Consider the following 27,397-nt stretch of genomic DNA (forward strand, 5'->3'; position numbering starts at 1 on the left):
GTAGATGGGAGGCGGAAGCGGGACGAGGAAGGGGCGGGGCCACAGGGGGCAGCAGGGGGAAACGGTTGCAGAAACAAGAAGGGGGTGGGGGGTACGAGATGGGCAGGAACTCAACACTACGGTACAACAGGCAACAAACCATCAGCAAATACAGGGAGGAAAGAGACACACAAAAAATACGATACTGTCCCAAATTGCGCAGCGGCGATCAGGGCACAGAAGGATCGAGCTCACGCTCAGAGCAGCGGCGGGCTGACGAACCAATGGAGCTGTTCGGCAGTAGGGGGGCGACCTGGCCTGCAAGCAGGGTCAGGTACGCTTCTTTCTGTCATAAAGCTGTTTCAACTTCGTCTCCTCGAGGGGTCGACTTTATTACTGTTAGGAATGTCCATCTGAGGTCTTTTTCAGTGTGCTTTTTTTTTATACAAAGTGCGAGACTATCGGGCTGGCAGTACCTGATTTTTTTATCCTAGAACGGTGCTGGACTATTCATTGATTGGCTTGCTGGTTTGTCTTTACCATATATATTTTGGGACATGGAACATGGACATGTGGCTGCATAGACGATATTTTTTGTTTTGCGGCTGGAGAATTCTCTGTGAATCCATTTCACAGAGTCCTGTGTGAATTCAGATCCTTCAATTGGATGTTCGCAGGCGGAACAATTTCCACACTTGTGATGCCCCTCGATCGATTTCATTCCCCATTGGGCTCTAAAATCATTCTTCTTACTTGACTGGGTCATATCGGCTCGTACACTACTTTGACCAATACTTGGGTTCTTTTTCATTGCAAAAAGTGGTCATTGGAAAGAGCAATCTAAGTTCTGGAGGAGGTGCCAATTTCTCAAAATGATTTGGTGCAATGTATTTGTGTGTGGGCCGTAGGCAGACACACAAACCAATTTGTCCAGAGGTTGTTTAGATTTTTTCGTAAACAGGTCCTCCCCTGGTGTGTACCATGCTCTTTTGATAGCATGCTTGAGCAATCTTTTGGGGTAGCCTCTGTACTCAAACTGTTCGCAGAATGCCTTGGCATGAATCTCAAAATGAAATGAATCTCAAAATGAATCTCAAAAATCTTCTTTCCTGGAGCAATTTCTGCGAATTCTCAACAGTTGACCATAAGAAAGGTTGTCCTTTAAATTTCTTGGATGAGAACTTTGATAATGCAGGATTGTGTTTTCATCTGTAGGCTTCCGGTGTAAAGTAGAGGCCGACTTCCAGGAAAGAAGATTTTTATTGAGATACTGGACTCAAACGTGGTGAGAGGGCAGCTCGACCTCAAGGAACGTAGAAACCCACCCCCTTTGTTGCAGGATCTCAGGATCAGCAGACCGGTCCGTTGCGTTACAGTGCCTGCAAATGCAGGGGAGTGACTCCTTCACCCCAAGGGAGATACTTCAGTTGTCCTTGATGCTCCACAGGTCCTGCACGGAGCCCGAATGGTGCACAGGCACAGACGATGCTTTGGACGGAGAGGGAGACGAAGTCGGACCCAGTCGAAGTCCAGAGTGTTGCAGGACAGTGGTTTCTTGTCCAGAATCTTTGTCCACGTGGAATCTAGGGTCCCATAGCCAGGTAAGCCCTTTTGTACCCACGGGAGGACAGATTCTAGAACTGGTTTCAGTACTGCTCCTAGAACTGGTTTGAGCTGGACTATGCACGGGGACACCAAGTGTGTCCCTCGTGCAGACTTTCAGGCACTTTGAAAGTGCACCCACCCAGCCCGAATACACTAAATAAATCCTGTCTGGGAGGTGGTCACACCTCCCTGTGACAAGATGCCTATTGTCCTGCCTTCCCTTGCTCGTGCTTGCCTTAGCAGCAGGAGGGCAGAAATGGGTCTCATTTTGAGTTGCCCGGGTCGAGAAGGCTGGTACCGGAAAGACCAGTGACCCCATGAAGCTCGCTTCAGAAGGGTGGAATCATACCTCCCACACTGGTTACCGGCGTGGGAGGTATTTTTTTTTTGTAAACTCTGTTTATTGATTTTTCAACACAGAACAATACAAGGGTTTGGTTTTACGGTTCAGTGAAGCAACACCTGAAACATTCAGCATTGATAGTACATGGCAATTCAACAGCATAAAAACAGCGGTGGATGGTCATCAGAGTGAGTACATTGTTCGTCAATCAGGGGTAGTGTCATATCGCTAGTATGCATTAGAAGGGAGCCATGCCACAGCTCGTAACAAGGGAATGTAAGGAGTAACATCTGGTGTTTTTAAGCATATCAACAGTGGACAGTGGTGAGCCATGTTAGTGGGTAGGATATACAATTACATATGTAGCAAATGATCATAATCTGAAGCCACCCAATGGTGATTTTATCTGTATGGTTAGACACGTCACACCTGGACATCACTGCCACTCCGGATACCACCTCCATCCGGGCCCTCATCTCGATCTGCCCGAGCCAGTAGGTAGCTAACTAGGGGACCCCAAATGACATTTGGCCTGCTAGAAATCGGGAGTAATTCAGTAAAAGTTGCGTATTGCTCCCCACAATGAGTCATATCTGCGAGCCAGTCCTTAAACTTCGGGGACCTACCATGACCCCACCTACATGCAGCGCGCCGTTTTACAAGAAGCAGTGCAATATCTAAGAATTTCCTGCAGGTCTTAGGGATATGTGGTGTGTGTCCCAGGAGCATTAGCAATGGATCAGGATTTATGGATTCCCCAATCATTGATTCGAGGGCGCCGTGCACCTGCTGCCAGTAGATGTGAACAAGGTGGCACTCCCAGGCAAGATGTAGGAAACCTGCATGTTCCGCATGGCAACGTTCACATCTATCGTTATCAGACAAGCGGAACCTGTATTTTTTTACCGGGGTGTAGTATAGTCGCTGCAAGAACTTGTAGTGGAGCATCTTGAGCCTACTACTGGCTGATATTCGGGCCGTGAGGTTACAGCAATATAGCCACTGTTCGTCAGTAATGTCAGTTGCTAGTTCAGCAGCCCAATGCAATCGGGCCAAGGCCTCCGGTCCCGGACTACATGCCCTGATATGGCGATACATGCCCGACACCAAATGCGAGCCGTCCTGTGAGCACAGCATGAAGTGAAGCGGAGATAGGACCTCAGGTTCACTGGGAAAGTCAGGTAGGATTTCCCTCATCCCCTGGCGCAGTCGTAGGTAGTAAAATACATCGAGCTGAGTGCGGTTGTGAGAAGTGAAGAACAGTTCCGCAGTTTTGAACTGGCCAGCGGAGAAGAGGTCGCCCCAACAGGTGACTCGTAGGCACTCACAGAGCAACCGGAAGCCACGTTCCTGTAGGAGTTCAAGCTTAGGGTGGTATGCCAGCAGCAACCGGGGAGAATACAGCAAGCCGCAGTCCAGTCTCTTAGCCATGCGGCACCAGGCATCTATAGTGCATGCGACGGAAGTATGCGGTGTTGTTATGGACGAAGCCGGGCAATAGAGGAGCCCATTGAGGGGGAAGAGGGTTCGCAATTCAGTCTTCCACCGCCAATTGAGGCATGAATGGTGTGGGAATCATCCAGTGATAGGCATAATGCGCTTGAGCACATAAATAGTAAGCCTCAAAGTCGGGTACATCGAAACCCTCCTTATCGTATGGTTGAATCAGCAGGGACCATCTCAGCCGCGGGCTCTTACCCCCCCAGAATAAGCGACATAGTTCTGACTTCAATGTTTTAAAGAAAAAAGCACCCGGGTAGTAAGGGATATTAAGGAAAAGATAAAGAAATCGGGGTAGCACTACCATTTTGATAAGCGACGCCCTACCCGCCATGGAAAGGGGAAGGGAGATCCAACGATCTACCCATGCGGTAAGTTTCGTGACTGCCACACCGAAGTTTAAGCGTAATGTTTTGTCTTTATCACGTGAGACTTGGATACCCAGGTAACGTAGGTCCGAACGACACCACTCTAGAGGAAAGTCAAGGGAGAAGTCAGCATCCGCATCCGTGAGCGGGTAAAATTGTGACTTGGCCTAGTTTATGTGTACACCAGACATTCTACCGAAGACAGCAAATTCCCTGAGTAAGGGATTCAGGTTGCGTACCGGGTCTTTGACAAATAGCGTCATGTCGTCGGCATATAACGATACATCAATCTGGCGTTGGAAGCAGCGAATCGCGCCTTCACGGTGCAGCTGACGGAGCCTACAGGCCAGTGGCTCGAAGGCCTATCCCAAACAAAAGAGGGTGCCCCTGGAAATGGCAATGGAGGTTGAGAGGCGGCCGTTAATCAGGACTTTCGCTGTTGGTTGCGTGTACAGCAGTTGGACCCAGGAGATGAATAATTTAGGGAACCCCATACGCGCTAGGACGGTGAACAAGTATGGCCACTCGACCGAGTCAAAGGCTTTAGGGAAGTCTAGAAAAACCGCTGCAACTGGGAGGTCAGGGTGCACCGTGCGGAGCAGGGAAAACAGAGTGCGTAGGTTATGGAAGTTGGATCGACCCGGGACAAACCCAGACTGGTCAGGTAATACAATCCGGGTCATCAGAAGAGACAATCTGGTAGCCAGCACCTTCACCAGTATTTTAACATCACAATTCAAGAGCGAAAGCGGGCGATAAGAATCACAGGCGCTAGGGTTCTTGCCAGGTTTTAATAGTGAAGTAATTACGACCTTGCGCATTGAGCAGGGGAGAATTCCGTCAGCTAGTGATTCCTCAAAGACCTCACGGAGGACAGGGGCCATAATATCTATGTATGTTTTATAAAACTCGGCGGGGATCCCGTCCAGGCCGGGCGCTTTTCCATTTTTGAGCGACATAATAGCATCCCGGATTTCATCCAGTTCGAAAGGGGCGGCCAGGAAGGCCCTGTCGCCATCACTGAGCCAGCAGAGAGCCACATCGCCAAGGAAGTCATTATATGGTACATCAGCGGTCGTGGCTGTGGTGTACAGCACATGATAATGAGAAACGAAAGCGGTGAATAGGTCATCTGAGCTTCTGACTGCATGTCCCTGATCGTTCATAACCTCCAGAATCATATTATGATTGTGCGGGGTGCGCGTCAACACTGCCAAGGCCCTGCCTGGTCTGTCTCCCTCACAGTATTTTCTCGCCTGCCAGTGTTTCCCTTTAAACTTTGCTTCCCTGTTTGCTTCATCCTCGTATCGTGTCAGTTTATCTCTAAACTCTGCGTGGGTGTCAGCACTATCTCCCTCTACCATCCGAGCTTCCAAGTCCTTCAGTTCACTATCGAGTGTGCGAATTGTGCGTTGAATGTCGCGCAGAACCCCGAAGCTTTTTGATATGCAATATCCCCTGATCGTTACCTTGAATGCCTCCCAAATGTGTTCGACCGAGTCTACAGATCCCTTGTTTCTAGGAAAGAAAGCGGCAATTTCCTCACCAAGTTCAGTGCGGAACACGGTGTCTAACAGGGCCGCTGGCTGCAACCTCCAGTGTGGTCTAGGGTTGTCCCATCCAGGCACCTGTAGGTGCATCAGGACCGGGCTATGATCAGAGTATGTCCTCAGGAGGTGCACCACCCCAGTCACCCCCGCACAAATCTCTCTAGACGTAAAAATGTAGTCCAGTCGTGCCCACGTGCCTGTCAGTGATGTAAAATGTGTGCCCTCCTTCCGGAAAGGGTGTAGGTAGCGCCAGCCGTCCACCAGACCACCCTCCGAGATCACACCCTCTAGCGCCTCCCTGGACCTGGGTTTGTAATGTGTCACTCCGTCTTCCCTATCTAGTTGAGGCACCAGTGCTAAGTTAAAGTCTCCCCCCCCAAATAACGTGTCGGGACCCTACGTCCAGAATTTTGGCCCAAAGTGTGGTAAAAAATAAGGGCATGTCCATGTTAGGTGCATAACAGTTTACTAAAGTGATGGTGTCACGGCCTAAACGTCCCTACATCAGGGCAAAGCGAGCCCTCTGCATCCGTTAGCTCACCACACGCTTGAAATGGCACAGTGCGTCTAATCAGAATAGCAACTCCTCTCGCATAGGTAGAATAAGAAGAGAAAACACGGGCATTAGCCCATTTGCTTGCAAAGGTAGTGCGTGTCTGCGGTCATATGTGTGTTTCCTGCAACATGGCAACCTGAACTTGATGGCGGTCTAAGTATGCAATCACATTTCAGCACTTTTTAGCATTGTTAAGACCCATTATATTCCATGACATACAACTCAATCGCGCATCAGACCCCGGTCCCGCCATAAGATAGGGTACATCATAGAAATGTAGCATGCCATAGTAGATTCCATAGAACCATCTCTCTTCAGGTGATACCGAACACTACAACGACCAACCAACCGCCCTTCCTCCCCGTTAAACAAAACTCCCTCCCCAAAAGAACTCAACCCCTCTCCCACTACTGCATCCCAATCATGCCAGCAGTCACCCGTCCCCACACCTCCCCTCCCCCTTCTCCCCACAACTTCCACAACTTGTTCCCATGATTGGGGTATACCTGTAGGGGAAACAACATCAAGGGCGCACAGCCACTTCTCCCTCCGGTAGCCTCCCGTACTGTACCACCCTCGGTGGAGGCGAGGGCAGGGATAGTGGTCCCTGGAATACTTTACCACTGGAGAGGTTAAGTAGTCCCATACTGCAGTAAGGCGTCCAAGCTATCTGGTATAGTGTCTTAAGGTTCAAACCCATCAGGTCAGAACCCGAGCAGTCTGTTCCATGAAGGTCGCTTCGCATCAATTGTCATCTTCCGCCAATGGTGGGTCGTCCTCGAGGTCTGCATTGCCACCCCGACCTTCCCTCTGTGCTTTGCGGATCGCTTTCAAGTAATCTTCTGCTTTTTGCGGATTCGTGAAAAAACGCTGCTTTCCTTGATGTGTCACCCGCAGCTTCGCCGGGTAGAGCAGAGCATAGTCCAGTTGGGCCTCACGCAGTTTCTTTTTATCATTCAGGAATTTGCGTCGTTCCTCCTGCACTAGGGGAGTGAAATCAGGATAGATAGAAAAGGTGACACCATTGTAGTGCAGGTTCTGTTTGGTCCGAGCTGCTCTCAGCGCGACGTCTCGGTCGCGATAATTCAACAGACGAGCGATGATTGGTCTAGGCGGCATTCCGGGTTTAGGGACGGGGGCCAGCGACCTATGCGCCCTTTCTACGATGAACTGAGGTGAGAAGGCATCTTCTCCCACCGACGCTCTGAGGAGCTTCTCCACATATAGTTCCATCCTGCCAGTGTCTGTGGACTCCGGAACGCCCGTGACGCAAATGTTGTTGCGTCTGCTACGAGCTTCCAAGTCCTCGTTTTTGGCTGCTATAACTCGTAGTAGATTATCCATGCGGGCTAGTTGAGATGTATGGGAGGCGGTGACGTCATCATTGTCCGAAATCCGTTGTTCCGTTGTTGTTATTTATTTTAAGGATTTTTAGAGCGCATGGCTGCCCGTGAGCGTCCCAGCGCTGACAGAAAATCTGAAAGAGTCGGCGGGAGCAAAGATGATTAAGGGAACAGCCAGGTCTTTAAAGACTTACGAAAGGGCAGTAGGTTGGGTTGGGCACGGAGGTCCAATGGAAGAGCATTCCACATCTTGGACGCATGAAAGGAAAACCGCCGGCCTCCAGAACGTGCTTTCTTAATCCTGGGAATTTGGGCAAGGTGAGTATAAGAGGATCGGAGAGTTCTGGTCGTGATGTGGGGAACAACCAGGTCCTTAAGGATAGGTGGGGCTTTTCCATGAAGGATTTTGTGGGTTAGGCACAGAGTCTTAAATTGTACCCTTTGCTCCACGGGCAGCCAATGTAGTGCTCTAATCGCAAGTCTAGCTGAGCAGCGATTTTTGGTGCCCGTAAGAATCCGAGCTGCAGCATTTTGCACAACCTGCAGCCTGGCTGTAACTTTCTTTGGTGCACCGAGATATAGGGCATTTCCATAGTCCAGTCTGGAAAGGATAAGGGCTTGTAAAAGGAGCTTTCTTGACTGGAAAGGAAGCAGGGGGAGAATCTTACGAGTAGTGCGTAGTAGGCCAAAGCAGATTCCCACCGTTTTCCTTGCCTGGGTATTTAGGGTGAGTTTATTGTCTAGCCAAATCCCCAAACTTTTGATTTCCGTTTTGGGGATTGGAGGAGGGCCCATACACGGGGGACAAAGAGACTCCGGACGGAAATGGGACTGGTTGCCCAACACCATTATCTCCGTTTTTTCCCCATTGAGTTTTAGATGGGAGGAGCTCATCCAACTCACGATGTCTTTCAGGCATGAGTGCAGGTCGATAGCAGGATTGTCTTGCCAACTAAGGGAGACAACTAACTGAGTGTCATCCGCGTAGGTCAGAAGTTTGATACCATACGGGATGACAATTTTTTCAAGAGGCGACATATACACGTTGAAGAGCGTCTGGCTCAGTGATGAGCCCTGTGGCACTCCGCAACGTATAGGGGTCTCTCTAGACATAAAGTCGCCTTCTGCTACCTGGAAAGAGCGGTTATGGAGATAGGATTTGAGCCAAGAGAGGGCAGTCCCTGAAATACCAAGGTCTTCAAGCCGCTTTGCCAGGATGATGTGGTTGACGGTGTCGAATGCCGCGCTGAGGTCCAAGAGGATCACTGCCACTGATCCTCCTGCATCAATGATCTTCCTAGCCTCTTCGACCACCGCCACCAGCGCTGTTTCGGTGCCCTGGCCCGGGCGGAATCTAGTCTGGGATGATTTTAACAGTGCATTGGCTTCCAAATAGTTTGAAAGCTGACCATTGATGAATTTTTCAGCCAACTTGCTAATACCGGGGAGAAGAGAAATCGGCCTGAAATTGGCCAGATTGCCAGGGTCAAGGTTGGGTTTTTTAATTAAGGCTTTGACCACAGCCTTCTTCCAACTTGCGGGAACCAATCCACTTTCTATGGAGGTGTTTATCAGGTTCACCATTGGTGCTAGAACGGTGGACGCAACCTGTTTCAGATGTCTGACTGGCGCTGGATCATGCGGGGACCCACTTTTAAGCGATTGAAGAATGGGCCCTAAAGTTGCCTCACTGATGGGAGCGAACTCGATTAGTTCTGTGTCAAGGTTGTGGCACTGCAGTGAGGGAGAGGATGGAGGATCCCCAGGAAGAAGAGGGGGAAGATGTTGAAGTATATTTTGTATTTTCAAGTCAAAGAACGTGGCTAACTCATTACAGTGGTTGTCCGAGAGATTATGCATGACAGTTGCTGGTCTACTTTATGCACTAGGGCCTCCATCCTGGAGGACATCCTGTCCACTTTCTCCACCACAGTGGCGAAACCCTGTCGCATCTCCTGAAGCAGACGGTGCATATCTAGCTCTTTAGAGGGAGAGAATGCAACAGTAAGGTCGGCGCCATTAGGCCCCGGCTCGGCTGGCACCGTGTTCGATCACTTCCTTGCGCCCTCAAAGTTTATTTTCGTCTGGCGGTTTTCGGGGCGCACCATCGTGCTTTTGCGTCTCTCACTGCCCGCCGCCCTGGGGTCCACTGATGCGATGGTGAGTGCCTCTTGGCCGAGTAAGGCGTCGTGACACCCGCTAGCTCGTCTCTGAGCAAGGTGCTCTTCCAGTACTATGCCTCGTGTCCCTTTGCGCTAATAATTCCTCACAGACTAAAAAGCTGCACAGCGAGTCACTCAACCAGGTCGCAGGTACAGGGGAAGTGACATATAGCAAGGATTACTCACAGGTCTCAGTCAATATCGACCAGCATCCACATATATCAAGTTCAGGCTCTCCTAGACCAGCACACAACCATGAACGTTATGCACAGCTTGTATCACAGGTCAGTTAGACGTGGTATGTGGTTTAAAATGCCGGAAACACCGTGTGCTTATAACGCATCTGTGGCAGGCTCCGCTATGTGATCAGCACCCAGATGTACCTGGCCGCTCCACTGTCACGGACCGCAGTGCCATCACGGGTCGACAGAGCAGAGCCACGCAGAGAGCCCCAAGGTAGGTAGCAGCCACTCGTGCGGCCTCCTCGGCGTCCCCACCAGCTCCGGGCAAGCAGATCTCAATGCTCTTCCAGGGGATCAGAGAGCCTGCGATCTCCTCAGCGCAGCGCTCGTCGCAGCGGCGTGGAAGGCACACGATCACCCGCTGTGCACAATTCCCGGCAGGACCGGGAATCTCCTCTCAGCCGGGCCGACCCTCACGGCCTCCAGCAGCAACCAGTCCAAGCTGCCGCACCTTCAAAGACCACAAGGATAATCTCCCGGCCCCTAGCAGTGCCCCGTACCTTTGTGCCGCTGACGGGGGTCGGGGCAGTAGAGACGACGCTCCCAGCGGCGGCCAAAGCACACAGCAAATCCTGCGGGGATCTACGGTATTCCCCTCGACCAGCTTCGATTCCCCTACCGGGTGTATGGCCTCGATCGCAGAAGAGTGTCCGCGACGAAAAGGTAGAGTAGTCCAGTATGTACGAGCCCCCAGGTGTCGGGACTCCGAGGGGGCTCCCAGCAGGCAGGGTAAGGGGCCGATCGCTAGGCCAAGGGCCGGGGGCGCAGCAGTCTCCGCAGCCGGGCCCGCGCCCCGCCACCTCGTAGCAAGCACTGGCCTTGCGTGACAACCGGCACCCGATCCTCCGTCTCACCAGCTCCAGGGGCACTGCCGGCGAATTTTGTAGGATCGCTTTCTCGGTCCCGGTCACCTCCAGAGATCCAAGAGTTGGACCGAACGTGGGCGATCCCACACGGCGCCGATGCAGCTGCTTTTGGGGTAGGATTATTTAAGGATAAATGCTCCAGGGAACGGGAGCCTCAAAGTTAGGCGGCCATTCAGTGTGTGCGCCCTCTAGCGCCCCCCACCGGCGTGGGAGGTATGATTCCAAGGTGTTTGATACCAAACACAACATGTTTTGTTTCAGCCGTTTTCGAGATCGCATTTACCGCAAGGATATAATGCACCTCTACCTATATGTCTGTTTTTTTCACAGACAACCCAGGAGAATGGTCTACGAAGGCTGCAGAGGGGCTCTTCTCATGCAGGGGCACCCTCTCATGTAAAACCCAGTACCTTGCCTTCAGAATTGTCAAGGCCTGCTATAGGGGTGACTTATAAGTTTTAAGTGTAGTGAACTATAGATATAGTAAACCTATAGCTATCGTAAGTGGTGCAAGCACCAGCTTACAGGCTACAATGGCAGACCTGTGGTTACATTTTGCCTGGCCTCTCATGGGTGGCATATTTCATGCTTCATCCCATGGGAGGCATCTGGGGTACCTATGCCCTGGGTACATGTGTACCATATACTATGGAATGACAAGGGGACCCCAGTATCCAATCTGGAGTGTCCCTAAGTTCATGCATAACATTTTTTGGAGAAAGAAGATGGGCTGGGGTGCTAATTAGCAGGATCCTGGTCAGACTAGTCAAAACAGTGTAAAATCAAGCAAAATGTGGGGGTAACCATAAGAAGCAGATCCTACTTTCCTACACAGACATTGGCCTACACACTGGACACCTGTTTTATACATTATGGGAACTTCAGAGAACCTACTACAAAAGAAGCACAATCACATCAAGTATAGAGCAGAAGAGAGTCTATATCCGATTGACAAAACAGAAAGTTCATGCCCATGAGAACAGGTTTAATATGCATGAGTGGCAAAATCCAACGCTTTTATGTGCTATATTGATACATTCCTGTTATATTGCTATTTATAATTTGTAGGTATAAGCATCTGTAAGACAGGATTAGACTGAAACTGCAGATGTTGGTTTTTTCGGAACACAAATTTGATGTACAAGATTAAAATTTAAATGCCAATAAACGGATCTTTAAAAAAGGGGGGAAACATTAATTTTCACAATATGCCACCTATACATAATATACTTAATATATCAAATAAAAGAGCAACCTGCCTTGCTTAGAAAAAAAGGACAAAAAAGGTCAACTTGTTTCTGCCCATCAAAAATATGGCCACTGGTTAGTGGGAGTGTGTTAGCAACATACGAACCTCTACCTCTAATTTAGCACGCTTCTAATTTCCTAGTCTCTGCTTTGTTTAATGTAGGTCGGTAAAGAAAAGCAGAAATGTATAACCTATATTCAAGGGAAATACATAGTTGACTAATGTCCGGATAGTTCTCCTGTAGGGTTTCATCAGACAACAATTAATGGTAAGTAGGCAAACAAGATGCATGTAGTTTGGAACCTGTGTTAACATGTCTCCTTACTATGGTTGAGAACTGCTACTCCTAGAGTTTGATCGTCCAATTAATTTTACCACTCACATGTCCGCAATGCAAACATAGGTGAGGTGGTGGTTCAAAAGAAGACCTCTGGTCACTCCTTTGTCACACACCTAAACTAAGCTTAATAACTAGGATTATGGCTAACTGTGTAGTAGACTAATCTGTTCCGTATTTTGGAACTACACAACCTCTAATATAAAAGATAGATAAATCTGGAAAGGTTAGGATTCTGTCAAGTACAGAATTCTCTGTAAGTATTTCATTCATAGCTGTTGTTGGTTAGGTCATTGGGTTTCCACTAGCCCCTGCTCCCCCAGTCACAGTGACACTGAATGCCCTACTAAAACTCTAGATTATTGGTAATATGGGGACCCGAGTTTCGCCTAGGACTTTGGGTAAGCTTATGCGTAAAGAACAGTGGTACGAAGGCCATAGCCATCACAGTCAAATATGCAAATACATTAAATTAACAATTTATTCAATCATATTAAAAAAAAAACTCATGTGACGGCACAATGAGTGGGGTGAGAAAGTGCTTGGTGCTCTCATACAAGTGATGTGACAATACGTGACCACAACTGCACATTAAGTAAGAACACAGCCCATTTTATTCTTATGTACAATCTCATTGGGTCCGTAGTACTGATCAGCGATGTTTTGATGCATTAGACAGATAGAAGGATCATCATCAGGACACTAAGAATACACAAGACTGAGAAAAATAGAGGAGCACAGAAAATATAGTGGTAGTAGAGAAGGCTCCAGTATTGGATTCCAATGTATACTATGAGTGGATACTCACTGGGCACTAATCAAACATTGCTGAAGCCACCAATGAGCTCAATGCAGCTACAACCATAGATTAAAAATGAACACATCATCAGCCACAATGGTGGGGGGAAAAGTGGAGGGGGCGGCCATAGTGAGTGGGACTAGAGTAAACCTCATTAGTCTCAAAATTACCTGTGCAAGGATTATATAGACTCCCAAAATCAACAAGAATTGCCAGTGTAGTTCAGATGTGGTCCATGGGAATTAAATTGATGTTTCAGATAGTAATGTCAGTTAAAAACTTGGTCAGTCAAGCAATTATGTAGGAGAGAATGCTGTATCATAAAGGCACATACCTGGTAATGTGAGCCAGGCAGACTAGGCCACTGCTAGAATGTAAATGGGCCTCCAGAGGTATTGTATGTTGTATTTGCACATTGACTGTGATACCTATGGACTTACTACTAAAACTCTAGGCAACTCGCATATGCACAATTGCTCAAGCGCGTCTGTTCAGTACTCTGAAGAAACAGAAAGGTACTTTGCTGTACTAAATAAAACCTATAATTTAAAAAATTGGTTCTTCTCCACTGCACCCCACATATTCGAGGCAAGATTGCTTCCTGGCTCCTCTCAAATTATAGGATGTGTGTACTCCTCTGCAGGCCCTTTCACCAGAGTACTTGCCTTCCTCTGAAGAGAATAACTGCAGTCAATTCTGTGTCTAACCCAGTCTTCTCTGCCAAATAATGCAGCTGGGACAGCCGTTTTGACATGCTACAGTATCAGCCAGCTTCACAGACAAAGGATCTAATCACAGTGGATCAGTAAGGTCTGAAAACGACAGAGGAAGTAATGGGGCCATAACAAGCCAATGTAGGATGCTCTGGCGCATGAGCAATCTCTCAACATTAAGGCTTGTCGTTGTGGCCTTTGCACTCAGACGGACAATGTGGGTACCACCAGTGCTCCACTTATTGGGACTAAATGAGCTGCTTTGCAAATATAGAGAAAAACACCCTCTCCTTCAAAAGAGGAGACAGCACTGGTGGTGGCACTGCTATTTTGAGGTGGTACACAATGAGATTCCAGAAGGCTACAAACAACAAGCCTGCTACTGGTTTCTAAAAACCGACCCACATTCGGTTAACTATTGGCCTTATAGGTGATGGCAGAGTCTGCGCCAGCTGCGGACTGAAAAGGTGTCCAGCTCACTCGATATGCAGCAGCTTTAACCTCTGTCACCATCCACCCTATTAGATACCCGCAGGTATACCCTACATGCAGAGGACTACATTATTTCTTGTGGTGATTGGATATTTCTGTGTAATTATCACATTCACTTCCCCAGTCACCCTTAGATTAGGTTTTAATGGTCCTGATCAACTCTGGCAAGAAACATGTCGACCTCTATGCATGCTACATTATGAACTGTTTTGAATCACAATGCCCATACTCAGCCACACACTGTTTTTACTCGTAACAAGAGGACCGCCACATTAAAAATTAATTGGGTACCTCTTAGTTGTTTTTAAATCAGTTCACACCAATCTACACATAGAGCACCTCCACCGATCCTTCAACACTGCGTCTTATTTTTAAAAAGAACTCCAGCAAGGAGCCGCCTCGAGGGGCCCGTTGGGCATTGTAGCGCCGGCCCAAAGAAGCGCTGCCCAGGATGAGGCATGACACCCATCTGGGTGTGTGAGGACTCTTGCTTTGAGCAATCAGATCCCCCACCAATCTGTTTGCTCAGCTCGCTACCGACTTACTGTTGTTATTTCCCTTGCCTCAAAAGGAACTGCATACTCCTTGCGGTTACGTAAACGCCTAGTCCCTCTTATTAGTGTTCTGACACTAGATGTACCCTAGTACACTCCTCACTCGCTCCACAAGCTCTCAGAGCAAGTGTAGTATGGCCCAGGACTTCAGCCATCTTGAAAACACCCAAAGTGGGTACGGTTAGCCACAGGAACTTTTACTCCATTGGTTAGGGAGTTCCCCATGAGTGAATCCTACCCACTAGCTCAAGCATTCAAGTGCCATCACCAGGCACACAAATCAGAACACTTCAAGACCTGTGAAATATTAGAAGAGGACTGAATCTGCTGTCTGAGACTTGAGAAGAACGTTGAAGACTAGACCTGTTCTTCTTGTGTCCAGGACAAAGAAGTGAACTCAAAGGGTCACAAGAATGACCTAATGTTAAAGCTACAGGGGCACAACAAATCGCAATAGGCCTTTTCTTGTAACTGCCTAGTGGCAACTGGGCCTGGACTGCACTCTTCTGTTGGTCTCTGCCTGCCATCCTGTGAGTCTCTAAGTGCCTCCCTGAGATCCTGGGGGCTTATGAAGAGTACTCCTGATCAGGATTTAATTCAGAAGTGAAAATCTTTCACCAGAACGAACCTTGTTAGTGTATCCGATGCAGGCTCCATCATGGTCAATGTAAACTACCGCCTAGGTCCTGTTTTAACACGACAATACGTTTCTTCCCACTGTTTCTAGTTAAACATGAAACAAAAAAAATCCCATCCATGGTTTCCATTATTGGATTTTTGTTAGTTTGGTGTCATTCTGTTTAATCTATTTCACTCTAGTTTCCTAGTTCGTTTTGGGATGTTTAATTGTTGTGCATTTCGACTTTATTACTGTTTTAGTACTGCATAAATACTTTACACATTGCCTCTAAATAAACCAGTATGCTCTGTGCCAAGCTATGAAGGGCTTGAGCTCAGGTTAATTTAGTGACCCCCTGACAAGGGTTGTGATTAGATCTTGAGGTGGGTATTCAGCCTCCTCAATTCATTTACCAATTTCCTACAGAATGTAAATAACAAATCTACAAAGTAAAGTATGAGTCCATCTTCCCTGGCATACATTGCCCCATGCTGCATAGTGTGGAGGATGGAAATAAAAAGTGCATGGCAAATGAGTACATCAATGAATGAACAGACTGAAATCATTTCTATGCATGCATAATATGTATTTTTAAATCATGATTTTTTTTTTTACTACACTGGCTGACTAAACAACTAAAGCTTTCTTTAAGTCAGACCTAAAAAAATATATAAGAGAGAGAAAATAGAAATGAAGTCATCAGGCTAGATTATATGACTTCACAACTGGCAGATTTTGTGAATACCTGGCGTTAGATCAACTAAATGGAGCAATATATAAGCACGCAGAGACATCATAATTTCAGAATAAATGCGTGTTTATGCCTGAAATGACTAACTTTTCAGCAGAGTACATTTTCTTGGCAATTATAGAGAGGATTACAACTTAGCTAGAACCTGCACCACTTAGGTATTCATCAAGAGTGTAGTAGTAAGAGTATAAATGGCTTTGGTTTTGCTGCCTATTGTTCCACTGCACGGACTGCTAGTGATCCTTTCTGCATCCGGGATCCCCGATACTGCTGCATCATGTCAGAAAAGAGGGAGCAGTTAGAAAAGGAGCAAGGTCGTTGATGTCTGCACCTGCAGGAAAACTTAGGGTAATGTTATTGCTGCAAGATCCTCTACATTTCCAAAACCCCAGGCTATGCAGCACTCTGTACCGAGGTAAATTTACTCACAGGAGGATTTACTCTGAGTTCTAGGGCGAAACCAGCACTGCTGGTGTAGACCTCACAAGACAAGCTGCAGCACAAGTTCAGAGGGACAGGGAATCGACACTAGGATACACACTAAAATAACAGCTAGAACCAAGTAGTACTTTTATGTGCCTGCAGGTATGCGTAGGCACAGAGATTCTTAGGCAACTACCTATCAAGCCATGGTGCCATCTTAACAAGGAGTTATAAGGTAACAATAAATCCAGGTGTAGGCACGTGTATTGTTGAAGCAGGGACTCCTTTCTTTAGTGTAATTGGTTGAAACTTTTTTTCCACTCACATGAAACTAACCAGTTGGAATTTTTTCCAGGCTGCACTTGCTGTGATCCGGCTGATGCCGTGCAGTCCCCTCCGCTCTTAGAAACCTTCACTAAAAAAACGGAATCCATCGTACGGAACTGTTCCTTGCTTTACAAGGTGCATATCTCCACTCCCTGGGTACATTTAGAAGGTCACTCCTTGCTGTATAATTTCTTACCCCGCATTTCTCGTTTTTCTGTTCTTAGGGAACTATTTATTTCACTGAATTGGCATTTTCTGCGGATCCAGCTCTATCCTCAGGAACCGGTATCTATTGTGTACAAATATTTTTATTTCTACATAAAGTCCTGACTTATCCGGTTTAAACAAATATTAATTACTGTGAACAAGAAACCCCTTCCTTTTGAAGCTAGTATAGCTCTTTAGTCTCAGGTAATTTATAGAACTTGGATATTGCAGCCTTTTCTATCCCACAGGTTGTTCTGTTTAGCTGTGTTTTGCACTCCTTTCTCTATATATATATTTCTCCATAATTACTTTGGTGTGTTTGAAACTTATATACATCAGTTTTCTGTTGTTTCAGTTTTTTGTCTAAATGTGGGCCTAAGTTTCATTTATGCGCTATATGGATGTCAGTATCTCTTTAGACTTTAATTCCTGTATACCTATGTACCCCGAACCCATACAAGGATGCTTTCTAAAACCATGTTTTAATACATTGTCTTATACAGATTACTCTCCTCCAAAGTGGTTCTGCTTGCTCCACCCTACTCTGCCCTGATGAAGGTGTAGCCCCGGACGGGGCCACACCCGAAACGCGCGTTGGCGTTTGTTCCTATCCTGGAACTCATCGAACCAACCAGGATACCCAGCCATCGGTTTCCATGCCATCCAGAACCATCTTTGCATAGTGCTGCGTGATGTGTGAATGTCTTAGTATGAGTGTAACTGGTATGGATGTGTGGAGGAAGAACCACTGTTAATCTTGTTTTTGCTGCTCTTTTTTATATGTGTGTATATATTTATTCATTGAATCGTTTCAGTTCACCTATAAGAAAAATGAACTTTAAAATAAAAAATAATTTTGATAAATCATAATTTATGTAATTTTGAAGTGTCCTTCCTGGGTTCTGGGTACGGCTTAGAATATAGCGGACCTCGTTGAGGCCATTTACTAGATCATATAGGGCAGGTTCTCCTAGCTTGTTTGATTTCATTTTCCCCGTCAACCTGCCTTTCATTGATGTGGGGTCCCCCTCTGTCTTAAAGAAGCAGGGGGACAGTGACATCTACTTATTTCCTGTGACCAGTTTTTGACATTTAACCCCTTGGCTGCGGAGCAAATTCCCCTGCTGTGCTGGGGGGCGCGCACAGCGCCTCGGTGCTCATGACGAGCTCAGCTCGTCATGAGCCACGGTGGTCGTGTGCACATGACGAGCTCGTCATGACCACACCAGTTTCTTCAGCATGCTCAGCACAGCAGGGGAATTAGCCCAGCGTGCGTGCATTCCAACGGTCATGACGAGCTCAGCTTGTCATGAGCACACGAGCACCATCGCTCATGACGAGCTGAGCTCGTCAAGAGCATGGGAGAGGTTATGTCGATCCTTTACAAAACAAAAAAATAAATAACAATATATATATATATATATATATATATATATATATATATATATTCTTCACTAAAGATACCGTTTATAAAAATACGTCTGATATTTGTGAACCAAAAATTAAATGCGGCAGTGGTTTACCCTCCTACTGTGAGCAACGTACAAATAAAAGTTATAACTCCAATAGAAGCAAAACACTACGCACCAAATCAACAAAATGGCACTATAATGTAGAGGGGCATGGTAGTGCAAAAACATAGATGAGAAGGAGAACTGTACTTACCGTAGTTCCTACTTGGAATACTCTTAAACAGAGTAATGAGCTCTGCGTTAAACCCCACTTCTACGCGGAAACGGCCTTGAGCATGCATCAGGCACTTTCCTTTGACAAGGTTTGGTACTTTCTTAATAGGGCTTGTCCTGTTGCCATTAGTGGCAGTGCTCTGGGCCCTAGAATCATTGTAAGCCGTAACGATGCTGGGCCCGGCAGGTTTTGCTGCTGGTCCTGCACCATAGAACTTTGAAACACAGCTTCCCTCAGGTTTGTAGTAGGATGTTCCTAAATCACTGTTGACAACATCTGCCTTTATTTCCAAGTTGCCCCACGTTTGCTCAGAATCACTGCCAGTCTGCTGAACTAAGTGAGAATCAGAGTGTCCACTGTTCTTGTTTGTCCGATCTAGTGTTCTTTTATCATGACACACAACATAAGACTCAGGGACAGTCTTGAAGGCTGCTTGGTACTTGATCTCTTTCAATGAGCTGGAAGGAAGACCATTTCTTTGCGCACTGTTCGCAAGTTCTAGACTTGAACGTTCATTCGAGTTCTGCGCAGTGGTCAAGGCCACAGATGAATGATTATACACTACTCGACTGGAGCCCACAGCACCATTTTTCTGCTCTTGTATTCCACTTGAGCTAGAAGCAGGCTGTGGCAGGTTTGAATGATAAACCCCAAGATTATTAGAACTCTTTGGTGACACAGAAACCTGGTTGCTGGGTTTTGACAGGAACTGGTGAACGTTCTCAGCAGCATGCCCAGCCTGTCTTGTGTTTTGTTGTTGCTGGACCTTTATTTCCTGACCTGGAGTGATTCTGTTAGGGTTTTGGACAGTAGCAACACTCTCGACTGACTTGCCTCCCTGTATAGGTTGTGCTCCTTGCTGTTGTGCTGCAAGCCTCTCCGCACGCCTGGCCAAAGCTTTTTGTCGATTCTCCTCAATTTTCTTCCTCTGTTCTTCTGACAGACAAGAGGACATCTTTCTAGGAGAGTACACACCTCTTGTATTTCGATCTTGCGTGAAAAGAAATCACAGGACCTCTTGTTGAATACGGCCATGGGAAAATAAGCTACAAAACAAAAAATACACAAAGAATTCAGTTACTTTATTGACTCACTCAACAATTGAAGGCTTACACATTTTTCGATTGTAATGCCCGCACTAGCTTATAATTTTTGGCAACATACAGCTATATCGAACACTACGTCTCCAGTTCAGGTTTTCAGATACCAAGGGTAACAAGCATTGGCATAGCCAATAGGTCTCGCAATAGAAGAGTTTTACATTTTTCGTTTTGCAAATGGATGAGTGGCGTTGCGTGAAGTGGTGGTGGATGTGGTGGTGGTGGTGGATGTGGTGATGGTGGTGGATGTGGTGGTGGATGTGGTGGTGGTGGATGTGGTGGTGGATTTCATGGTGGATGTGGAGGTGATGTTGGATGTGGTGGTGGAGGGAGAGAGAGAGGAGAGGAGAAGAGAGAGAGAGAGAGAGGGAGAAAGAGAGAGAGAGAGAGGAGAGAGAAAGAGAGGAGAGAGAAAGAGAGGGGGGGGAGAGAGAGAGAGAGGGGGGAGAGAGAGAGAGAGAGAGAGAGAGGGAGAGAGAGAGAGAGAGAAAGAGGGGGGAGAGAGAGAGAGAGAGAGAGGAGAGAGAGAGAGAGAGAGAGAAAGAGGGGAGAGAGAGAGAGAGAGAGAGAGAGGAGGAGAGAGAGAGAGAGAGAGAGAGAGGAGAGAGAGAGAGGAGAGAGAGAGAGGAGAGAGAGAGAGAGAGAGAGAGAGAGAGAGAGAGAGAGAGAGAGGAGAGAGAGGGAGAGGGGAGAGGGAGAGGGAGAGGGAGAGGGAAGGAGAGGGAGAGGGAGAGGGAGAGGGAGAGGGAGAGGGAGAGGGAGAGGAGAGGGAGAGGGAGAGGGAGAGGGAGAGGGAGAGGGAGAGGGAGAGGAGAGGGGAGAGGGAGAGGGAGAGTGGTTGGAACTGGGGTCACCAGTCCCCTAGGGTAGCATGGCACGAGTGGGTAGGCATCAGAAAGCTTATGTGTAAAGCAACCATGCAGCACACGCAACCACTGAGTCAGAAACCTAGGCACGCAATTAGTGACACCACTCCAGTGAGTTTGTGTAAAAACTCAAGTTAACTTTATTCAGATAGATAATCAAGTAGATGGAGCAGGATCAGGGTAGAAGAAATTCATTATAACATTAGCTTTTCAATTTACCTCTACAAATACCTATGTTGCATTTCTCTGTAATAAATACTAGATGAATGAATCTTGCATATGCAATAAATATTAAATATTAGATAAATAAATATTCGAAGAGCACAGGCCTGACCTCAGCCTTGTTCTGAGCCAGCACCTGAAAGTAGTACATTAAGGAATTATAACAGGAAGCATGTCAATAAATAACAGTAGGCTTTCTAGTAAATTTTAGTACTTAGTGGAAGAAAACATTTCAGCAATCAGGAATATACATTTCATGCAACAAGGATGGCATCCCCTTAAGTAAACACCTCCTTATGTAGACATCCCATTAGTTCTAACTAAACATGGCATTAGGCAGGAATGTAGAACACTTCCTAACAGATCAAGCCACATCACATTAGGTTAATATAAACAGTTCCTTATTTAGGGCTTAACTTGCCATTATACCTTATTACATCAGACCATCCAGCCAAGGTGGAACATTCCATGGTCAATGAGCTAACATCTCACCACCCTCCCTGACCAATAGGCCAGTAACACTCAAGAGGCAAAACATTCCATTATAAATAAATGACCTCTTGTGTAGGTCAAACCCTTCTATGAGTTATTCCTAGAAGGAGTGAACACTTTTCTTAAATATGTAAAACATATCATTTAACCGTAACATTAGGTTGGCAACACTCCCTTCCAGTTTTAGAAGTAAAACCTTTCAACACTCAGTCATAGGCATTTCATGTAACACTCTTCGTTAGAAGTTAGGCCATTCCACCTTACATGAGTGATAACAGTTGCTCAATAAGGAATCCGGAATAATCTTCTGGTTTACCCCTTGGAGGTAAGTAATCAACTTTTACTTGCCAGACACACACTCCTGCAGGAATACCGTTTCCTTACCCCGGTATCAACATTTTATTCCTTACTCTACACAGGCCTAAACACTTTTAGCACCCATGGGTAACCCTCTGGATAGGTAGAAGTTGGAACACTGGGGCAGGAGTATAAAACAATCTGTTAGAGACTGGGGAACGTCTTATCCGGCAAAGCCAACATTTCATCAGGCCTGAATACCCATTCCTAAGGTTAAAAGTAGAATACTTCAATAGGCAAGCTTAGGCCTTTCATTTAACTACTAAAACCAGTTCTTTTAACTATGAAGAGCATTTCATCATCATCGACCTAGCCAAGGGTAAACATTCCTTTCAAACCAAACACGTTAACAGAAATCCTTCCCCTAGTCAGGGGTTAACACAGAGCCCAACTGTCCCTAATGGGCTTTCAAACTGCTAATGAGCCCTGGCCCCAATCTAGCACTTGTGGGGGGCCAGGAGAGCTCAGCAATAAATTTTCCCCAAGAGGAGGGTCGGCATCGGGACCTCCTGGGGGGGTTCCAGCCCTCCTCCCCTATGGTTACCTTCTCTTCTTCGGCCCAGATCAGGTCCTTGCGGAGGTTCTGCAGCCGGGGAGGGCTTTGGCCCTCAAGCCGGCCTCGTAGTGGCCCAAACCGGAGGCTGATCCTTGTTGTGGGGCAAACCGGAGGGGGGCTCCTGAACTCCACACCCCCTCCGCAATGAGTGTTGGGCCCGGCAGGGCTTCCCTCAGTTTTAGGCAGAGGCGCATCAAAACAGCCGATCGCTGCTCGGCTCCGGCGGACAAATCCGGAAATTAGAAAGACGGGGGCGCGGCTAGAGACGCGGCGCCCCTGTCACATGGTGCAGGCAGGGGCTTCAGCCTACTTGCGATGCGGCGGCCTAACTCAGCTTCCAGAGGCCGCCGCGGAGATCTCGTCAGTCGGGCCGGTGGGGCGGCGGTGAACACCGCGATGGCTCCGTGGTCTCCTCTCCAGGCAATGGCGGCCCTCCCTCGGCACCGGGGGCCGCCGGGGCAATACTAGCGCGTCTGCGGGATGCCTCAGACAGTCCGGGCTGCAGCGGTGACTGGGGAAGACAGCGCCTGACAGGGCGTCAGCGGTGAGTGCGCATACTGCGCTTTTGGGGGACACAGCGCTGGGACGCCTCTGTGCTGGGTCGTGGAGTTGCGCAGCGCTGGGCAGTTATGGCGCTTCAAAAACCTAGTGCTTCAGGGGCATGAAGGTCACCAGTACCTCAGCACTTCTCTCAGGCACAATGAGGCAAAAGCGCTCCACACCGGGACTTCAGGGCGCTTCCAGGATATAGCGGCAATTCCAACAGCAGCGCTGGACACACAGTTCCACAGGGTCACACCAGCCTACAGATCCTCAACAGGACGGAGGGTTACAGCGCTCTGAAGAGAGGTGTCATGGCGCTTCACAGGCCAGTTGACAGGGCGTGCTCGTCAGCCCTTCACCGCGCTCCAATGGGGGCCCAGCAGGGGAGCAATTACCAGCGCTTTTCACACACAGTTCTCAGCGCTGATGAGGGGCAGGTTATAGCGCTTTTTCAGGCAACAGTCTCTCAACTTCCCAGCGCTTCAACTAGGCAGCAACCTACTCCATTACCTCAGCGCTCTTCCCAGGGCCAGTCCCAGAAATAAGGCAGTTCAGGCAGCGCTTGCAGGACAGGTAATTCAGGATGCTAGCGCTTAGAAAATGGGAGCGCTTAACCAGCAGACAGTTCCTTTAAATTAGGAGCAGGACATCTGATCAGACAGGACAGGCCACCCAACAGTGGTCAATCAGGTAGGGGAATCCCAGATGGCGTCAGGGGGCACAGGGAGCGACACAGCGCCAATACCTGGTGGGTTCCTCAAAAGTCCTGTGGGGATTTAGTTTTCTTCTTGGCGTGATGTTTCTTGCGCCCTTAGTTTAGTTGCTTAGTTTCTTGTTCCTTGTTTTAGTTGCTTAGTTTCTTATTCCTTGAAGGGGGGGTAAATTGGTGGCTGGAGTTCCAAGTTCTTCTCAGCCAATCCCTTCAAGTGGTCCCTGGGGGTTCCCTTCCGCGGGGTTAGGTCAGTGGGGGGGGGAACAGGATACCTCAACACTTGTAAAGCAGCACACTAGGCCCTGTCATTCCAGCATCATAAGACCCTGCCCTGACCCCCACTGCCTCTCCTCCTGCGTAGGTACTTCCCCAGGTCTTCCCCTCAGCTTCTCTCCTTCTTCTCCTCAGGAAAGTTCCCTCCCTTTCCTTTTATAGAGCCAGTTGACAGTTGGTAGTGTCAGTTGGTGTCAGTTGGTGTCAGTTGGTGTCACCTCACCTCTCCCAGAAGGTTCCAGAGGCTTCCAGGAGGTTCCACCATTCTACCTGTGGACAGGCTGGCAGGCTAAGATGGATACATTGCCTGAGGGTTCCAGACTGCCCCTGGCTACTAGAATGCGCCCTCTAAACCACGCTGCTGCAGCAGTGGTCTGTGGCGGCCATGTTAGGTGTAGAAGGTACCTGCATTTTAACACTAGTTTTAAACTAAACAGGGCATTCTCCACCACCCAAGGCCTATACACTGTTGTTTCCATAGGGGCATCCTAAATTAACAGGGGATAAAAAGCGAAAAATTTCTGGGGAAAGGGCCAAGTCTCACACATCTCCCCCCCAGCCAAAAGCCAGGGTAGACCGATCATTCCCTTGACGGGCTTCCCTGCTTGGGGCGGAAAAAGGTGGACGCAGGCCCAATACCACCATAACATCCTCGCTAATCCAACCACCCCACTGGTGTTCCTAGTGGGATGCGGCCAGGACAGACCTCCAATCCGGATGTCTCTGGCCCTTACTCTCTCCCAGAGTGGGGGGCAGTCGCCCCAGGCCCGTGGTACCTTTTTCCACTCTCCTCCTCAACCTAGGGTCTAAACCCTTAAGTTGAATTGGTGACAGGGGTGAGACTTCCCTCTCCCTGCACCCCCTCCCAGGGTTCCGCACCCTCCCTCGTCGATGACACATCGGGACAGCCTAGTCTCCCAACCTGGTGTCCTCTTAAAGCACACGCCAGGCCCAGTGACCACAGCTGGGGCACCTCGGGACACCCCTGGGAGTCACAACCGGAGGAACTCTGAATACAGAGATTCCTCCCGCCAGGTCAGGCAACCCCTGAACCTGGCCACCCAACCCAGGATCTTAACCCCATGGCTGGACCGGTGCCAGAGGAGAGTCTTTCCTCCCTCTGCACCCCCCTTCCAGGGTTCCGCACCCTCCTCCCCGGATAGGTACCCCTAGAAGTCACAACCGGAGGAACTCTGAATACAGAGATTCCTCCCGCCAGGTCAGGCAACCCCTGAACCTGGCCACCCAACCCAGGATCTTAACCCCATGGCTGGACCGGTGCCAGAGGAGAGTCTTTCCTCCCTCTGCACCCCCTTCCAGGGTTCCGCACCCTCCTCCCCGGATAGGTACCCCTGGAAGTCACACTGGTAGGGTCCATAGTTACTGGTACCCCACCCTCCAGGTCAGGCAATCCCTGCACCTGAAACCCCAGTCCAGGTTCTACACCCCGTGACTGGTCCAAACCCCGAACCTCGGGTACGCTGCCACCATGGAAGCACCTGGTACACATGATCTCAAGGTCTTCAGCTCTGTCTCTGTTAGCTGAAGCCTGTGCACCAGCTTCCTCTCATCCATTCCAAGGCTCTCACTCTCCCTCTCATGCTCTAACCTCTCTGACGACACACACCCCCTTCCAAGGTTCTCTGGTGTGCCCGCCTCCCTGGGTGTGACCTGCCCCTCCTGTCCCCATCCCCTCTCCCCTCTGGGTGGGCTCCTACCCGTGCCCTCAAAGCGGTACGGAGTTCCTTCTTCCCGGTTCTCCGCCCAACAGGCACCCCCATCCCCTGACAACACTCCAGTACGCCAGGTGGGGACTCAGATAAATCTGGGAAAAAGGTTCTAGGATGTGGCGACAGAATGAGGTCCAACAGGCCCTGATACACTCACAGGCTAGACAATGGAGGGGTCAATTACTTTGGCTTACACACACAATAATTGTGCAGCCCAATTGCTGTGCACCCTGTCCCAATGGAGGGTGCTGCATGGTCACAAGTCCTGGATCCCACCGCTCGACACCAATATGTTGGAACTGGGGTCACCAGTCCCCTAGGGTAGCATGGCACGAGTGGGTAGGCATCAGAAAGCTTATGTGTAAAGCAACCATGCAGCACACGCAACCACTGAGTCAGAAACCTAGGCACGCAATTAGTGACACCACTCCAGTGAGTTTGTGTAAAAACTCAAGTTAACTTTATTCAGATAGATAATCAAGTAGATGGAGCAGGATCAGGGTAGAAGAAATTCATTATAACATTAGCTTTTCAATTTACCTCTACAAATACCTATGTTGCATTTCTCTGTAATAAATACTAGATGAATGAATCTTGCATATGCAATAAATATTAAATATTAGATAAATAAATATTCGAAGAGCACAGGCCTGACCTCAGCCTTGTTCTGAGCCAGCACCTGAAAGTAGTACATTAAGGAATTATAACAGGAAGCATGTCAATAAATAACAGTAGGCTTTCTAGTAAATTTTAGTACTTAGTGGAAGAAAACATTTCAGCAATCAGGAATATACATTTCATGCAACAAGGATGGCATCCCCTTAAGTAAACACCTCCTTATGTAGACATCCCATTAGTTCTAACTAAACATGGCATTAGGCAGGAATGTAGAACACTTCCTAACAGATCAAGCCACATCACATTAGGTTAATATAAACAGTTCCTTATTTAGGGCTTAACTTGCCATTATACCTTATTACATCAGACCATCCAGCCAAGGTGGAACATTCCATGGTCAATGAGCTAACATCTCACCACCCTCCCTGACCAATAGGCCAGTAACACTCAAGAGGCAAAACATTCCATTATAAATAAATGACCTCTTGTGTAGGTCAAACCCTTCTATGAGTTATTCCTAGAAGGAGTGAACACTTTTCTTAAATATGTAAAACATATCATTTAACCGTAACATTAGGTTGGCAACACTCCCTTCCAGTTTTAGAAGTAAAACCTTTCAACACTCAGTCATAGGCATTTCATGTAACACTCTTCGTTAGAAGTTAGGCCATTCCACCTTACATGAGTGATAACAGTTGCTCAATAAGGAATCCGGAATAATCTTCTGGTTTACCCCTTGGAGGTAAGTAATCAACTTTTACTTGCCAGACACACACTCCTGCAGGAATACCGTTTCCTTACCCCGGTATCAACATTTTATTCCTTACTCTACACAGGCCTAAACACTTTTAGCACCCATGGGTAACCCTCTGGATAGGTAGAAGTTGGAACACTGGGGCAGGAGTATAAAACAATCTGTTAGAGACTGGGGAACGTCTTATCCGGCAAAGCCAACATTTCATCAGGCCTGAATACCCATTCCTAAGGTTAAAAGTAGAATACTTCAATAGGCAAGCTTAGGCCTTTCATTTAACTACTAAAACCAGTTCTTTTAACTATGAAGAGCATTTCATCATCATCGACCTAGCCAAGGGTAAACATTCCTTTCAAACCAAACACGTTAACAGAAATCCTTCCCCTAGTCAGGGGTTAACACAGAGCCCAACTGTCCCTAATGGGCTTTCAAACTGCTAATGAGCCCTGGCCCCAATCTAGCACTTGTGGGGGGCCAGGAGAGCTCAGCAATAAATTTTCCCC

At 47.9% G+C, this 27,397-nt stretch overlaps 1 protein-coding gene across 1 annotated transcript in view; it reads right to left on the bottom strand.

The window, feature by feature from the left end:
- Positions 1-27,397, bottom strand: part of SMARCAL1 (SNF2 related chromatin remodeling annealing helicase 1) — a 326,034-nt gene that overhangs the window by 290,667 nt on the left and 7,970 nt on the right. The window contains exon 2 of the mRNA XM_078679275.1: positions 18,651-19,717. Coding sequence (XP_078535401.1) covers positions 18,651-19,626 — 976 coding nt within the window. The 5' untranslated portion in view covers positions 19,627-19,717. The remainder of the gene's footprint in view (positions 1-18,650; positions 19,718-27,397) is intronic.

This window comes from Lissotriton helveticus, chromosome 3_1, assembly GCF_964261635.1.
Source record: "Lissotriton helveticus chromosome 3_1, aLisHel1.1, whole genome shotgun sequence".
Classification (NCBI taxonomy): Eukaryota; Metazoa; Chordata; class Amphibia; order Caudata; family Salamandridae; genus Lissotriton; species Lissotriton helveticus.